At 43.3% G+C, this 15,923-nt stretch overlaps 1 protein-coding gene across 1 annotated transcript in view; it reads right to left on the minus strand.

Annotated features, from left to right (window-relative positions):
• The window catches only part of elmod3 (ELMO/CED-12 domain containing 3), a 36,086-nt gene extending 23,703 nt beyond the window's left edge, over nt 1-12,383 (minus strand). Inside the window, exons 1-3 of the mRNA XM_078239416.1 lie at nt 12,319-12,383; nt 3,209-3,947; nt 2,474-2,542 (exon numbers count right to left, since the gene is read on the minus strand). Coding sequence (XP_078095542.1) covers nt 2,474-2,542; nt 3,209-3,250 — 111 coding nt within the window. The 5' untranslated portion in view covers nt 3,251-3,947; nt 12,319-12,383. The remainder of the gene's footprint in view (nt 1-2,473; nt 2,543-3,208; nt 3,948-12,318) is intronic.
• Between the last annotated feature and the right edge of the window lie 3,540 nt (nt 12,384-15,923).

The following is a 15,923-nucleotide window of genomic DNA, read 5'->3' on the forward strand; positions in this document are numbered from 1 at the left end:
TCTTTTTTTTACAGAAAATAACTCCAGTTTCTTTACTCTTTCCTAATATTTGTAACCTCTCAATTCGGTCTTCAAATTTGTAGATTTTTTCAATTTCCTTGTTCAGCACGTCCATAGAAGTTTAGTCATATGTTTTGTCACTCGCTGGTGTTTAGAACAAAGAACAAAGAAAATTACAGCACAGGAAGAAGCCCTTCGGCCCTCTACGCCTGCACCAACCATGCTGCCGGACTGAACTAAAACCCCCTATCCTTCCGGGGACCATATCCCTTTATTCCCATCCTGTTCATGTATTTGTCAAGAGGTCCCTTAAAAGTCACCACCGTATCTGCTTCCACTACCTCCCCTGGCAGCGAGTTCCAGGCACCCTCTGTGTAAAACATCTGCCTCGTACATCTCCTTTAAACCTTGCCCCTCGCACCTTAAACCTGTGCCCCCTAGTAATTGACTCTTCCACCCTGGGAAAAAGCTTCTGACTATCCACTTTGTCCATGCCTCTCATAATCTTGTAGACTTCTATCAGGTCTTCAACCTCCGTCATTCCAGTGAGAACAAACCAAGTTTCTCCAACCTCTCCTCATAGCTGATGTCCTCCATACCAGGCAACGTCCTGGTAAATCTTTTCTGTACCCTTTCCAAAGCCTCAACATCTTTCTGGTAGTGTGGCGACCAGAAGTGAACACGATATTCCAAGTGCGGCCTAACTAAGGTTCTATAAAGCTGCAACAGGACTTGCCAATTTTTTAACTCAATGCCCTGGCCGATGAAGGCAAGCATGCCGTATGCCTTCTTGACTATCTTCTCCACCTGCATTGCCACTTTCAGTGACCTGTATACCTGTACACACAGATCCCTCTGTCTATCAATACTCTTAAGGGTTCTGCCATTTACTGTATATTGCCTATCTGTATTAGACTTTCCAAAATGCATTATCTCACATTTGTCCAGATTAAACTCCATCTGCCATTTCTCCGCCCAAGTCTCCAACCGATCTATATCCTGCTGTATCCTCTGATGGTCTTCATCACTGTCCGCAAATCCACCAACCTTTGTGTCGTCCGCAAACTTACGAATCAAACCAATTACATTTTCCTCCAAATCATTTATATATATTACAAATAGCAAAGGTCCCAGCACTGATCCCTGAGGAACGCCACTTGTCACAGCCCTCCATTCAGAAATGCACCCTTCCACTGCTACCCATGTCTTCTTTGACCGAGCCAGTTTTGTATCCACCCTGCCAGCTCACCTCTGATTCCATGCGACTTCACCTTCTGCACCAGTCTGCCATGAGGGACCTTGTCAAAGGCCTTATTGAAGTCCATGTAGACAATATCCACTGCCCTACCCTCATCAATCATCTTTGTCACTTCCTCGAAAAACGCCATCAAGTTAGTGAGTCACGACTTCCCCTTCACAAAACCATGTTGCCTCTCACTAATACGTCCACTTATTTCCAAGTGGGAATAAATCCTGTCAAGAAGAATCCTCTCCAATAATTTCCCTACCACTGATGTAAAGCTCAGCGGCTTGTAATTACCTGGATTATTCTTGCTACCCTTCTTAAACAAAGGAACAACATTGGCTATTCTCCAATCCTCTGGGACCTCCCTGTAGCCAGTGAGGATACAAAGATTTCTCTCAAGACCCCAGCAATTTCCTTCTTTGCCTCTCTCAGTATCCTGGGGTATATCCCATCAGGCCCTGGGGACTTGTCTACCTTAATGCTTCTCAAGAACCCCAATATCTCCTCCTTTTTGATCTCAACATGACTCAAACTATCTACACAGCCTTTCCCAGATTCATCATCCACCAACTCCTTCTCTTGATGATTACTGACAGAAAGTACTCATTTAACACCTCGCCCATTTCCTCTGGCTCCACGCATAGGTCCCCTCCCTTTCCTTGAGTGGGCCAACCCTCTCCCTGGCTACCCTCTTGCTCTTTATATATGTATAAAAAGCCTTGGGATTTTCTGTAATCCTGCTGGCCAATGCTTTTTCGTGACCCTTTTTAGCCTTCCTTACTCCTTGCTAAAGTTTCTTTCTTCTTTCCTTGTATTCCACACTTGCTTCGTGTGTTCCCTGCTTCCTTTTTCTCTTTGACTCGGCTCACAATATCTCTCGTTATCCTAGGTTCCCAAAACTTGCCATACTTATCCTTCATCCTTACAGGAATGTGCCGGTCCTGAATCCTTTTCAACTTACACTTACACTTAGTTTGAGAAATGACTAATACTTTTGTTCTCAAAACCAAGAGGTTTTATAAGTTCAGTTCTTGGATGCCTATCTTAACACAACTGTACATACCTTCAGGATCAGGGAGAAAAACCAACAACCATAACATTCAGGAATATTCCCATTGCTTTCAGTCTTTCGTAGCCTATTCACAGTCTCAGTTGAAGACATTTTCACTGAAACAATCCTCTCCCCCACTACCAGCTGTGTTAAAGAACCAAAGATGTAAACCTTACATTTTTGTAACTGTGCTGTTCTTGAAGTGACCCAGGGGCACAATTTCCGATGCCAGGAAAGTTCAACATCTGTACAGAAAACATAAACTGTTGCAATCAGACTCAGGCATTTATGTTATCTGATAATGACAAAACTGTAAAATCGCAAATTTGGCAATGTGGATCTCATGAAAGATAAAGTATTCTTCCACTGATAAGTGAGATTGCAGCAATATGGACAGATGGCTAGAATCTCAAAGCTCACCAGCTTGAATAGCTGGTGTGGTGAATATCTGCTATTGGCTTGTTTTGCGAAATTTCATTTATCTTCCTACACAACAATATTAGATACCTTGACAGCATGGAATGCACCATTAGAACAGAATATACTAAAATATTGGATGTGCCAACATGTTATAATTGTGCAGGATACATCAATAACGCAGGTAAGGGAGATAGGTCATCAGTGCAAATCACTGAATTGCGGAGAACTGCACTGGATGTACCCACAGCTTGGGACATGTTCTCAGCACAAGATACACTAATACTAAGGATACACTAGCAGAACCGTATACTGTGCGAGTATTAGTTCACAGAACAGTCTCACTGCAGGATAGTGTAACCTTTTAAGTTTAAGTTTTTATCTACACTCGCAATAAAGTACTGACAGAAGAATTTTCCATGAAATATTTGTATGCAAAGCTGAACTAAAGCCAGACACTGTCTCAGTCCAATTCACTTGCTTGTTTCACATACCTTCTCTTTAGCTTCAGTTCTACAGTACTGGTCCCCATCCATTGTTTTTCACAAGTTCCAATGATGTTGCTTCTTCTCAGGGATTCTGGGTAGGTTTTCAAACCATATGCTCCCCACTTACAGGCAGCCTGAAATCGGTGGTCTTCAAATCCCGCAAGTCAACAATGCGCTTTGGGTTCAGGATGGCAGTTGAGCAGTACTGAACAAAACCAAAACTCCACAATAACCGAGGTCTGGATTTGTGCCCAGATCAATTTGCACACCATCTTCACAGCCAGAAGTCCTGAGTCTCGTACAAGAAAGCAGTGTGATGCTTATGTATAATGTTATCGACGTAGTAAGTGACGTTCTCCTGTTCAGCGGTTGTATAGTTAAGGAAGGTGCAGCTGGAGTTCCTGTTGCATGTGCAGTGATGATAAGCACTGGCCAGCTCATATACAGCACAGGAAACTGACAATGAATTTATTACAAAATGAAGCCATTTAATTTGATGTGTGCAGCACAAAGGGAAATTTCTGTTGCAGTGGTGTGAGAAACACTATCCTTTGTATGCCAGTCCTTGAGCCACAAAATCTGTTACAAACATTTTTTTCGATGATGTTCAAAGTTGCACAGCTTGGGATCTTACATTAATTGCCTTGTGCCTGAAGATTGGAAGGATTCCTTAGTACGCAGAGATTTTCAAGGAACTGCTTATGCTTTCACACATCTCGATGAAATTCAATGGAAGCAGGATCTTCTGGTGAGAAAAATGGTACAAAAACATCAAAATTGAATTGAGTAACAAACTTTTTTGCCCTATCTTGGTTTCTCCCGCTCACTGAACTTCAGGAAAGAAGGATTAACCCACAAAATGATTCATGTTCCTCACCTATTTTCTCCTTTTCACTCCAGTGGACTCGGATACATTGGGAGGTACGGTTGCATGGCACTACTCACTCACCCAAATGGCTGTTCAACATCTGAGTACAGTTACTAAGTGTTCACAGGTAATCTGACCTCTGAGATATTGCAGAAAAGTGAGATCTTGTCATCGCACAATATAGAAACATAGGAACTAGAAGCAGGAGTAGGCCATTCGGCCCTTTGAGCCTGCTCCACCATTTATTATGATCATGGCTGATCATCAAATTCAACATCTTGATTCCCCCTCACCGCAATATCCTTTGATCCCTCACAAACCTGCCAGCAAGTGTCAGTGGGTGGTGATCAGGAACAGAAAACATGGTTGAGATCTTTTGGGTATCTTTTCATTGACAGTGGCCCCAGGAACTGAATCTTGTTCATTCGAGGACAACAGTTCTACATGTAATCACTCGACGGGAAATGGATATTTTACAGTTTCTGAGTAAGAGTGCTGAATAGTGGGACCAAGAAACAAATAAGATCTTATTGGGAAAGCACAGTCTCTGCTGAAGAATTTCCATATTCTCAACAGCTTGGAGAAGAGGTGGGGGGACAGTGGAATTACCATTTTTGTGTGATTAAACAATGAAGACATTTTTGGATATTTTTCTGCAACCATTAGCAGCTTGTCAATTCCCATTAATTCCTCTGTTGTTTAGAAAAACTGGAATATGTCGCAAAATGGAGGCACGCAACAGGTCAATCGCTACCTATAAGAGAAAAGATAAGTTCGTGGTTCAGGTAAACTCTTCGACAGATCACTCTCAAAAGCTGCACATTCACAAAACCATAATTTTCCACATGGTGTCAAACCCAGAACATACCGTTCTTATTTCTCATGTTTATTCCAATGTTGAATTCAGAACACAAAAAGCAGATAGTAATGGAATCCGACGACTCTCGGTCAGAGCAGACTCTGTCAGACAGCAAGTCTCACACTCCAAACAATGTACTCCATGAAGCTCTCATTAAAATTTTACCTGAACATGACTAACCTCAATGGGGACGGAAATAAAATCTTATGTATCTGTCTGAATCAATGCTTTTATAAATAAAACAAAAGTGATTCTCACACAGTCTGTTTGACTCATTTACAGAGTTCCAGAATGTCTTCTGCACTGGACTCTTGTTTTAAATTTTCAGCCAAATTCCCAGAACTCTTCACCCTCAGCCTGCCACAGAAAAGTACTGGGAACGTGCCTCAGCCTATCTCCTCAGCTGGGTCACAGTTCACAACACAACAGGTTGTAAGAGGTAAAATTATCATGATTTTATGAATACTAAATGGTACACTTACAGACTGCTTCTATTGCAGAATAATGAGGAGGCGGTGATGAACTGAATAGGGAGGTGGGGGCGAGTCGTAATCCAGAGACCCATGGTAATGCTCTGGGGACACCGGTTCGATTCCCACAATGGCAGATAGTGGAATTTCAACTCCAGAAAAATCTGAAATCGCAAGTCTCGATGATGCAAATTGTCGTAAAAACCCATCTGGTTCACTCATGTTCTTTAAGGAAAGAAATCTGCTGTCCTCACCTGGTCTGGCCTAAAACTGACTGCAGATCTGCAATCATGTGGTTGGCTCTTATATACCCTTTGAAATGGCATAACAAGCCACTCATTTGCATGAAACCACTAAAAGGTCCAAAAAAAGGAACCAAACCAGACAGCCCACCCGGCATCAACCTAGGGGCATTGGGGACTCCAATGGTAAACCTCGCACTGTCAGCCCCGCAAAATCCTCCTGACTAACAGCTGGGGACTTGTGTCACAATTGGGAGAGCTGTCCAATCTAGTCAAGCAACACAGAATCATAACTTACGGATCAGGTCCTGGACACTTCTATCACCATCCCAGCAGAGGTGCTGGCTCAGTGATATATTGTCAGAGGGAGTTGCCCTGGAAGTCCCCAACATTGACTCCAGATCCCAATAAGTCTCATGGTATCAGTTCAAATATGGGCAAGAAAACCTCCTGCTGATTAACACGTACTGCTCCCCTCACCCCCATCACCCCCTCGCACCTCTCAGCTGACGAATCTGTACTCCTCCATGTTCAACATCACTTGGAGGAAACACCGAGTGTGGCAAGGGCGCAGAATGTACTCTGGGTGGGGGACTTCACTGTCTATCACCAAGGGTGGCTCGGTAGCACACCACAGACTGAGCTTTCCAAGGTCTAAAGGACATAGCTGCAAGATTGAGTTTCTGGCAGGTGAAGCGGGAACCAACAAGAGCGAAAACATACTTGGCCTCATCCTTATCAACCTTCCTGCTGCAGATACATCTGCCCATGACAAGATCAGTAGGAGTGTCCACATACAGTCCTTGTGGAGACAAAGTCCATCTTCACAGTGTGGACATCCTCCATCATTTTGTGTGGCATAACCACCATGGTAAATGGGATAGATACCGGACAGATCTCGCAACTCAAGAATGGGCATCCATGAAGCACTGTGGGCCATCAGCAGCAGTGGAATTGGACTCAAGCGCAATCTGTAACCTCACGGCCCAGCATATCCCCAATTTTACCATTACCACCAAACCAGGGAATCTATCCTGGCTCAATGAAGAGTGCAGGTGGGCATGACAAGAGCAGCACGAGGCATAACTAAAAAGGTGTCAACCTGATGAAGCTACATCTCAGGACGATGAACGTCTGAGGATCGTGGGATTATATTCATTGGAGTTTAGGAGGTTGAGGGGAGATCTGATAGAAACTTACAAGATAATGAACGGCTTAGATAGGATGGACGTAGGGAAGTTGTTTCCATTAACAGGGGAGACTAGGACGCGGGGGCACAGCCTTAGAATAAAAGGGAGTCACTTTAGAACAGAGATGAGGAGAAATTTCTTCAGCCAGAGAGTGGTGGGTCTGTGGAATTCATTGCCACAGAGGGCTGTGGAGGCCGAGACGTTGAGCGTCTTCAAGACAGAAATTGATAAATTCTTGATTTCTCGAGGAATTAAGGGCTATGGGGAGAGAGCGGGTAAATGGAGTTGAAATCAACCATGATTGAATGGTGGAGTGGACTCGATGGGCCGAATGGCCTTACTTCCGCTCCTATGTCTTATGGTATTATGGACTGCTTGCATGCTGAACAGCATAAACAGCAAGTGATAGACAGAGCGAAGGAATCCCACAACCAATAGATCAGATCTAAGCTCTGCAGTCCTGCCACATTCAGTCATGAATGGTCATGAACAGTTGAAGAACTCATTGCAGGAGACTCCACAAATATTCCCATCCTCAATGATGGAGGAGAACCAGCACATCAGAACAAAAGATGAGGCTGAAGCATTCACAACAATTTTTAATCAGAATTGGTTGATCCATCTCAGCCTCCTGCAAAGGTTGCCAGCATTACTGATGTCAGTCTTCAACGAATTCAATTTGCTCCAATGGCTGAAGACACTCGATAATGCAAAGGTTACGGCCCTGACAATATCCGGCAATAGTATTAAAGACATGTGCTCCACACTTGTTCCTAGCCCAGCCAGCAACATCCACATCCTGTAAAAGAATTTAAAAAGACTTTTGGCCCAAAACAGTGCTCCATGGATTGTTAGGTTGGAAATTTACAATTCCACAAGCTGCAGAGTCCCAGATCTGAGCCTCACAATACAATGTGGGAAGAGGTTGTAAAGCTATGATTGGTACAAAGACAGAAAGACAGGGCTGAGGAAGTGTCAGCTCCTACTTATCTCCCAAAAACAGAGGGGCACAAACATTACCACAAAAGCAAAATACTCCAGCTGCTGGAAATCTAAATTAAAAATAAAAGATGCTGGAAATTCTCAGCAGCACAGTCAGTGGGAAGAGAAATAGCTTAGCCTGTCTGGTTGATTACCTTTCATTAACAGTTAAGAGAAATAAGAGATCCAGCAGGCTTGAAGCAAGTACAGAAGCAGGGAAAGGAGAGAACAGAGAAGGACAAAAGGGAAGGTCACGTGATAGAGGAAGCAAAAGAGATTAAATTACAGAAGGCATGATGGTACACAGCAAAAGACGACAATAATGGTACAAGTAAAAATGCGTCTCAAGGAGGTATAGATTAGAATCGCAAAATCGTTACCAACAACTGCGGTCTGAAAAAATGTTATGATCTAAAATTGATGATTGAGCTCAATGTTACATCCAGATAGCTGTAAAGTGCCTGTTCAAAAGATGTAGCGTTGTCCCCCGAGCTTACTTTAATCTTCATTGAAAGTGTTAGAAGTCAAGTCAAAATGGGAGTGGGGAGGAGAATTAAAATGACAGGAAACCAAATGCTCTGGTCCTATTTGTGGATTAAACAGAGGTGTTCAGCAAAATGGTCACCGAAACGGCATATAGTTTCCCCAATATGGAGAAGACCAACCAAATCATTAGCAGCCATCAGTGCAAAAACTTGAAATAAATACAGAAAATCGCTGCTTCAATTGGAATGAGTGCTTTGGGCACGGGAGGGTGAGGGTGGAAGAATTAAAAGGGCAGTTGTTTCATTTCCTGCACTTGCAGAAGAGAGGATGTTCGGGATGATTGAGAAGCAAACTACATGTTGTGGAGGGAAGAGCACCATGCTGAAAGGGAAGAGAAAGATGCATTGGGTGCTGACATCTTGCTGGAGTTGGTGGAAATATTGGAGAATGATCAAATGAATGTGGAGCCTGGTGGAGTAGGAGGTGAGGACAAGGGGAACCCTGTTGTGCTTCCGGAGGAGGTACGATGGCAAAGGTGTGGGAAATGGAATGGACATGGTCAAAGGCCATGTTAATCATGGTGAAAGGAATCCTCATTTGAGGAATAAGGAAGACATAGCCGAAGCACCGATATGAAAGGTAGCATCATCCAAATACAATCAACAGAGATGGAGAAACTAGAAAAAGAACTCTTATGGGAAGCGAAGTAGGAGGAAGTTGAGTCAAGGTAGTTGTGGAAGTCGTTGGATTTATCATAGGTATTGATCGATAGCTGATCCCTAGAAATGGAGACAGAGGAGTTGAGGAAGGGAAGAGTTGGAGGCGGATCATATGAAGTCGAGGGAAGGATTCCAACTTGGAGCAAAGTTGATTAAGTTTTCCAGCTGCAGGTGAAAGTAGGAAGTGGCACTGAAAGAGTCATTACTGTGCTGGAAAAAGATGTCAGGAAGGGGGCCAAATAGGACTGGAACAAAGAATGTTCCATGCATCCCGTAAAAAGGTAAGCATTGCTCGGACGCTTCTGGTTTCCCAAACAACACCTTTTATTTAAACAAAGTGAATAAACTCATACTGAAATAAGCTAAAGTTAGGCAAAGGAGGGTTGTGGTGGATGAGGACAAGTTTAGTCTCTGTTCAAGATAGAAATGAAGGACTCTCAGAGTGCCCTGTTGGTGGGCGAAGGTGTAAAGAATTTGGACATCCATGGTGAAAAGGAGATGGTTAGAGGGAGGCAACCAAAGTGGCAGAAGACATTCAAAGAATCAAGGATGTGGGTGAGAAAAGTCAGGTTAAAAGGAGAAAAATAGAATTGAAATAGGAAAAAACAAATCAGTTCCATAAGGAAGAACAAGCAAAAATGATGGATCTACCAGGGCAGTCTTTGTAGATTTTAGGAAGGAGGCAAAAGCAGGCTGTTCAAGATTGAGGGACTTTTGAGATTGGATGTCACAGAAAGAAGATTCAATGACAGTCTTTGAAATGATAGCTTCTCAGTCGATGATGGGGTTATTGTGAGATACCTGTGCTCCTCTTATTCTGGCCTCTTGTGCTTCCCTGATTTCAGTCTTTCCACCACTAGTTGGCACATCTTCAGTTGGCTGGGCCCAAAGCTCTGAAATAACCTCCAAACACCTTTCCACTTCTCTACCTCATTTTATTTATTCAAGACACTCCTTAAAACTTGTCTCTTTGACCAAGCTTTCAGTCATCTGATCCAATGTCTCTGTATCATACCGTTTTATCTAGTGCATGGGGTGCCTTATTATATTAAAGGTGCTATATAAATGGCACGGTGGCACAGTGGTTAGCACTGCTGCCTCACAATACCAAGGACCAGGGTTCGATTCCTGGCTTGGGTCACCGTCTGTGCATAGTTTGCACATTCTCCCCATGTCTGCGTGAGTTTCCTCCAGGTGCTCCGGTTCCCTCCCACAGTCCGAAAGACGTGCTGGTTCGGCGTATTGGCCATGCAAAATTCTCTGTCAGTGTACCCAAACAGGCGCCGGAGTGTGGTGACTTGGGGATTTTCACAGTAACTTCATTGCAGTATTAATATAAGCCGACTTGTGACACTAATAAATAAACTTTTTCAAAAAGTTGTCATTGTCCAGGGATTGGTCAGCTGTCAGAGAGCTGGACACTCTGAGTTGGAGATTGGGTTTGCCAGAGAACTGTAGTGCTCGTCAGCAGGTTCAATGAAAATATTGGGGTTGGACCTCAGAAAATGGAGTCCTGCAAGTTCAGAGAGGTTGATTACAGTGAGTGAAGACAGATTCTCATCTTGGGAACAATGCCAGCATTGGGAAACTGAAAACTGTAACTAAAATTCAAGAATCAGAACATGATTTCCTTTTGGAAAGTGCAAGAGGCATGTTCAATATCAGTATATCTAAACCTGATATTTGATGTAACTACAGGAAATGTTCGTGGATTTTCTCAATTCTAGGCTTTCCTGATATTTGATAAAGATTTCCTTTTCAGCTTTGCACGTTCTCCCTATGTCTGTGTGGGTTTCCTCTGGATGCTCCAGTTTCCTCCCACATTCCTAAGATGTGCAGGTTAGACTGACTGGCTATGCTAAATTGCACCTTCGTATCCCAAGATATCTAGGTTAGGGGGATTAGTGGAGTAAGTATGTGGGGTTACAGGGTAAGTCTGGGTAAGAGTCAGTGCAGACTCAACAGGCCGAATGGCCTCCTTCTGCACGATACGGATTCTAGGTGTTCTAAGCTTGTGTTATATTGATCTATTCCATTTTACTGTGACATTGTTACTTTGCTGTCTCCATTTTACTATTTTTCTACTTTCATTGTTCTGACTTCAATATCATTAACATAATAATCATTCTATGGTCACTATTTTGGCAATATTACACTGTCATACATTTATTGTTTCACTAATTGTGATTGTTACACAATCACTCATTCCCTTGATCCTGCATACTTCCATAGCATTATGTCTTGGATGATAAAGCATGGAATCATTATTAGCCACTCACAAGACAAAAGTATTGACAAGTGAGCTTACAGACGTCAGTATGACAATGACCTTTCGAAAGAAATACATGCTCACAACTTTCTCCTGATGAGGATTAATGTTATGTTTAATCCCCTGCACAGTGCTACTGGGAAAAGTTCAATATATCCGTTAGCAGCAAAATAAGCCAGGCAATAACAGATCTGGGACAAACTCGGGTGCATTTCCTCTTTACATACGCTGGCAAAGGGAAGAGTTAAGTTGCCCAATCCAGCCCTGACGACTGCCGGTAAAGGAAATGGGTTCAGGAGAGACAATAAAAACCCCAAAAGGGAAATAGATACCTGGTGTGCTTCTAGGAGATAATAGTCAAGTACTGTGGTATCACAGCCTCCAGTTTACCTTAAATCTAATTGCTGCAACCTTTTTCAAGTATTTTTAAATATTCTGATACCATACTTTCCAGCAACCCAGCTAATGCTGCATCTCTCCTGTGCATTTCTAACCCATTACTTCCAATGCAATTAACCAAGCTGCTGCCATCTTTCTCCAGTGTGCCTCCTGTTAAGGTCTGACTCTGGTACCAAGAGCAGTAGTGGGCACCCTCCAGGACTACTGGAAGCCCTGATAGCTACTCTCCAGGGTGAGTCTGGACAGTAACTGTCACTGACACCGAATTCAACAACTTTTGGAGGGACAAGCACTGACAAAAGGCCAGTGTGGCTTCAGTAGCCCTGGGGGAAATGTTACATTGACCCAAGGTGCAAATAAAGGCAGTGCGAAGGGAAATGCAAGAAACGGCGAGCTGAGTCAATGCAGGGGCCCTCAGTAAACTGGGCAACAATTTAGACTTCACCCCAAATAATTTCAATATGCAATATGTCACATTTAACCCCGATATCTCCAGATTTGTGAACTCCTTGTGACACACTATTGTTTCAGCCAGCTGTGTTGCTCCTCACATCTTATCAAACGGAAGCGGATCATATTTTGAATACTTTTTCCGTTAAATTATTTTTTTTTCAAACACAATCTTTCCTTTACCTCCACTTTAGCTCTCGCTTCAATCTCAGCCGCTATTTAACAGTTGCGGGCCGGTTGCGCGTGCGCCGGGCTCACAGGGCAGGCCGGGGATTGTAGTCTTTTTTGCCGGCGCCTCCAATGGAATGCCAGGTCGAAGGAACTACATTTCCCGGCATGCAGAGCGGCGCGCCCCCTCTCCCCACAGAGCCCCGGCCCCGCAGGAGCGCTGGCCCAGACTGCCTACAGGAAGACGCAGGAGACAGGAAGGACGGCAACGCGAAACTCGAAAGAGCCAAGCACCATGCAGAAAACATGACTCATGGACATGCATGCAAACAATCAGATTTCATTTTTTTTCCGCCAAAGTTTGGCAGACAATCAGAAATGTATAATTCTGTCAGTTATAATCGTTCGCGTGTACGATGGAATGAAAAGCAGACTTGACATTTTTAACTGTCCCAAATGAATTTGTAAAAAGAGTAACAAAAAAAAAGCCTGCAGTTTTGCCTGCCTGTTTCTTGCTCTTTTCTGACCTCAAATAATTTTAACCTTTCCGACGACCTGAAAGGTTAACTTTTGTTAATCTCTCCGTGAATGCTGCCTGGCCTGCTGAGTATTGTAAGAAGTCTAACAACACCAGGTTAAAGTCCAACAGGTTTATTTGGTAGCAAACGCCACTAGCTTTCGGAGCGTGCTGCTCCTTCGTCAGGTGGAGTGGGAGATCTGCAGTTATTTGCAGATCTCCCACTCCACCTGACGCTTCTCGGCCTTTTGGCTAAGATCAAGTGTAGTATGGATCGCCTGCACTTGGTTGAGGTCATTAGGTTACGCTGAGGTTTCATATGAAGCAATTTTTTAAAGCGGCATCTCGGCCTTTTGGCTAAGATGCAAATGAGCTCAAGTCTTGGAGGAGGATCCTCCTCCTTCTCCAATCAGCTTGACTCATGTAGATCAGGCCCTGGACAGGGTGGTTTTGGTCTCCCGTCCTGTCTTGTCAGCCTGGATCTGAAATGTCTCAACTTGTTGAGACTCTGAATTGGATTTGATTTGATTGAATTGGAAAAGTATTTAAAAAAAGGAGCAGCGCTCCAAAAGCTAGTGGCGTTTGCTACCAAATAAACCTGTTGGACTTTGACCTGGTGTTGTTTGACTTCTTACTGTGTTTACCCCAGTCCAACGCCGGCATCTCCACATCATGACTGAGTATATCCAGCATTTTCTATTTTCGTTATTGTTCAGTTTTATGTAAAGTCACCCACTCTGATTTGATTCCTGGAGAGATTGCCACTGAGCAAGCCATCGCCATGGAGCAACGGCAGGAACTCAAGTAATTTGGAGAGACCAGAGAGGCTGTATTTGTTCTTGATTCCATTGATTCTGTAACTAACACAAGTGTGCAAAGAAAATGAAAAATACTCTCAGTTTCTTCAATTCCTGAATGGATTTTCTCCTGGGTCACTAACAGTAGTATTTAAGAAATTTGACTGCAATTTCTGGACATTAAGTCAAGTGCAATCCTGGAAGGTTGGCTATCTTACATGAGGAGTTTGTCGAGTGAGCTTTGCTGGAAGTCTGTCCCAGTCCCGACTCAATTCTTTTGTCCCTCTTCAAGCTCACTAGCCTTGGCAACTTTCTAAGCTGTGTACATCTACATATTGAGGTCTCGCCACATTTTATCAATCTGCGTCAAGGGGAAGGACTTGCATTTATATAGCACTTCTAATGTGGACTCAACATCACAACCAAAGCATTTTTTGAGTAATGACTTTTTAAATGCAGCAGCTAATTTGCACTCAGCAAACTCCCATAAACAGCAATATTTTAATAACCAGATTATCTGTTTTTTGGTATATTAAGGTATATTTGGTATATAAATATTATCTAGGAGAGCACGGATAACTCTCCTGCTCTTCTTAAAGTGGCAAGCAATCATTTATAATTTCATAACCTGAGCATCATGGGTGGTGCGGTGGCACAGTGGTTAGCACCATTGCCTCATAGCGCCAGGGACCAGGTTAGATTCCCGGCTTAGGTCACTGTCTGTGTGGAGTTTGCACATTCTCCCCGTGTCTGCGTGGGTTTGTTCTGGTTTCCTCCCACAGTCCGAAAGATGTGCAAGTTAGGTTGATTGGCCATGCTAAATTGCCCTTTAGTGTTAGGGGGATTAGCAGGGTAAATATGTGAGGTTACGGGGATAAGGCCTGGGTGGGAGTGTTGTCAGTGCAGCCTCGATGGGCTGAATGGCCTCCTTCTGCATTGGAGGTATTCTATGAGATGGTCCAATGCCTCATCCAAAAGACAGTGCCTCCGACGCCTCCCTCAGTATTGCACGGCAGATCAGCCTTGATTTTTGCACTGAAGGACTGCAGTGGTCCTGGAACCCTGTGAGTTAAAAAGCAAATATATTAAAAATCAATTCAGCTCTGCAAGTCACACTCCAAAATCATTGTGCTTCTTCTCTGAACCCATTGACATTTTGGAGGTAACAAGCGCACAATGTTCAAAATAGAAGGATTTTATTAATACCATATATTATTGCTCAAGTTAAGTCAGTTCATATTTAACAAGGACCAGATAATGCACAATGTATTCTTCGACTTAAAGCATGCTGTTTGAAGATCATAAAGTGCACAGAGCCTAAAGTAATTCAGAATTCTGCTTAGTGAAGGAACTTTGTAGTTTAGATTGCATTTGTCAGGCTGCAATTCTGAAGCATTTATCATTTTAAAACTGTTTTACATCTGTAATAAAATAGCACATGTGGGATTTGATATGTATGTGTGCATCAGTCATAATGTTTTTAATATATTCTTCTATAGGCAGTTCCTTGGGATCAAAGATGGCTTGCTTCCATTCTGGCTCGATGGGTTCTGAGATGGTTGATAAATCCAGTTCGCAATCTGCTGACTCTGCCACATGGAGGCAGGTGGTACTTGAAGAGTTGGGTAAATGAGGGTACATACACTCTCTCCAACATCTCAATTTTGCCTCTGTTCGTTCCTACCAAGGTCACACAATATGTTCGATGCTTTCCCCAATGAGCCTTCTTTATTTTAGACCATAAGACATAGGAGCAGAATTAGACCACTTGGCCCATCAAGTCTGCTCCGCCATTCAATCATGGCTGATATTTTTCTCATCCCCATTCTCCTGCCTTTTCCCCATAACCCCTGATCCTCATTTTGGCTGATCACAAGCCAGGAGTCCCGTTAGTTGGTAGGGATGTTTGATTTCTTCAGGGATGTTTTGAGGACATGTGTAAAGTGTCTCTGCTGTCCTCCTTGGCACATCCAGCACAACCAAGTTTGAGAAAAATAGTTGCTTCCAGAGTCTGGTGTCAATCATACAAATGACATGTGCTAGACAGCAGAGGTAGTACTGAGTGATTAGGATCTCAATGCTGGGCATGTTGGCTTGGAAGAGGAGGGGACAGTTGTTTTGGACTGCCTTTCTTGCCATACAATTGGGAGGATGTTATAAAAGCACCATTGGTGGTATTTCTCCAGTGCTTTGAGGTGCCTGCTGTAGGTTGTCGAAGTCTGCAAACCATGTCTGCGAACCATGGATTTATCAACCATCTCAGAACCCATCGAGCCAGAGTGGAAGCAAATCATTCTTGATCCCAA

The sequence above is a fragment of the Mustelus asterias genome, chromosome 22 (genome assembly GCF_964213995.1).
Source record: "Mustelus asterias chromosome 22, sMusAst1.hap1.1, whole genome shotgun sequence".
In the NCBI taxonomy this organism is placed as follows: Eukaryota; Metazoa; Chordata; class Chondrichthyes; order Carcharhiniformes; family Triakidae; genus Mustelus; species Mustelus asterias.